At 52.8% G+C, this 1,987-nt stretch overlaps 1 protein-coding gene across 1 annotated transcript; it reads left to right on the top strand.

Moving 5' to 3' along the window:
- The first annotated feature begins 1,125 nt into the window (after positions 1 to 1,125).
- Positions 1,126 to 1,431, top strand: LOC139682628 (feather keratin Cos1-2-like). Its single transcript, XM_071577096.1, has one exon. It carries the CDS (start codon positions 1,126 to 1,128, stop codon positions 1,429 to 1,431), a length of 306 nt encoding a protein of 101 aa, XP_071433197.1.
- The last annotated feature ends 556 nt before the right edge of the window (positions 1,432 to 1,987 follow it).

Raw genomic sequence — 1,987 nt, 5'->3', positions numbered from 1 at the left:
AGAGATCACAGCCTGCAAAGGTGGGCAGAATTTCTTGGGCTTTCTCCCTGCACATAAAGCAGGAAATGCAAGGTGCAGGACACAGAGGCTGCATTTCCATTCTCTGGACACCTGTCTGCAGAGTTGAAGGCAGCACTCTTCAGCTCTAGATGGGCTTCTGCCGGCAAGGACAACCAGCTGCTGTGTGGTGCTTATGAGCACACCAGGACAGTTATCCCAGTCACGACTTTCACATGCTCCCATGATGAGGGTCCCACAAATCCCGACTGACAGACATGTGTTCGTGCATGTCTGCACAGAGAAGGAAAAATCTGTAAGCTCTTATAAGGCAAAGGAACATCACCAACTGGGGACTCTGCTGAGGAGATGCTGGGGTGTCTCCTCACATGGCAATACTGGGGCATCCAGGCAAGAAGCACAAGAGCGATGCTCATTTCCTGACAAATTTGCCACAAACAAAACCACAGGAATGACCCAGATTAACATCATCTGCCAGCACAGGATACCACCAGCCCTTGATCTGAGCCTTCTGCCTTTGCTGACTTCTTTCTTCCCCGGAAATCACTGCGACTCTCATCCCAGCACTTAGAGAAGCTCTTCTATAGGGAAGGCATATAGAATTAGCCAGGAAATGAAAAGGCAGCAGTGCAGGAAACCAGGACACAGCCCCTACCATTACCTGGGATGGTTCATATTTGACATGAGCTGTCAGAAAATTATGCCTTCCACAAAGGATGCCTGTGGGTCTGAAGCAGTGCAGGACTGCTATAAAAGGCAGCCCAAGTCTCTGCTCTCTCATCCACTTTTCTCAGCTCCTTCTTCCTGGAAATCAGGTAAGTGGAAACCTCTTCTCATCCTGCTGCAACACCATGTCTTTCCTTGCTGAATGTCCCAGATGGTGTAGGCTGACCTATCCTAGGAGTGGGGGCTGCTTCTCCTGGGAGAGGGAAGGAGAGAAAGGCTTGGATCTGGATGAAGTGTCTCCTGGGCTTGGAGCTGGGCAATGAAATGTGGGCCAGGAGGTGCCTTGGCTGCAGGCTGCTTGAGTGCAGAGCTGCTTCTCATGTGCCTGTGCTTTGTGCTTCTCCCTGGCCTTTCTCCCAGGTGTCCCTGTGATCCAGAGACATGTCCTGCTGCCAGCCCTGCAACCCTTGCTGCCAGCCCTGCGGCCCGACCCCGCTGGCCAACAGCTGCAATGAGTGCTGTGTCAGGCAGTGCCAGAGCTCCACTGTTGCCATCCAGCCCTCTGCTGTGGTGGTGACCCTGCCCGGTCCCATCCTCAGCTCCTTCCCTCAGAACACCGTGGTGGGATCCTCCACCTCCGCTGCTGTTGGCAGCATCCTCAGCTGTGGCGGAGTGCCCATCAACTCCGGGGGCTTTGACCTCTCCTGCATCACCAGGTGCTACGGTGGCAGATGCCCCCCCTGCTAAAGCCTCTGGAAACATCATTTGACAACAACCTGCAAGACCTCTGATTGTGGTGCTGGACTGAAAACAGAACTTTGGGACACTGCATTTAGGTCTTTGAACCATAGTTTCCTTCTTTGACTCCTCTCTCTCTCTCTCTCTGCCCTTTTCTGCTCCCACGTCCCAAGGCCAGCAGTGGGGACCTGTTGCCCTTCCTCTCTCAGCAGGGTGGGCCAAAGAACACCATAGAGGCATCCATTTAGTGACTGCTCCTGGTGCTCTCTGCGCGCTGCCTCCTTTTCTTCTTTAGGTTTATTAAAATTGTGCTGCATTCAAGCCTCAGCCTCTGAGTCATCTGTTGTTCTGGGGCAACTCTTCCAGTGTGCTCAGGGATAAAGGTGGACAAAGCAATGTGTGGAACCTCCTGCAGTGGACTTTACTTTTTACCCTTTCCTTTGACACTGATGAATACAACCCTGGCTACTCCACAGCCAACAGCCCTCTGGGAGACCCTGGCTCCAAAGTGTTTTGGGAGTGGAGATGGGAAACAGCAATGCCTGGGAACAGTCCACAATCTCAT

This window comes from Pithys albifrons, chromosome 25, assembly GCF_047495875.1.
Source record: "Pithys albifrons albifrons isolate INPA30051 chromosome 25, PitAlb_v1, whole genome shotgun sequence".
NCBI lineage: Eukaryota > Metazoa > Chordata > Aves > Passeriformes > Thamnophilidae > Pithys > Pithys albifrons.
This window is presented reverse-complemented; position numbering and strand designations above follow the sequence as displayed.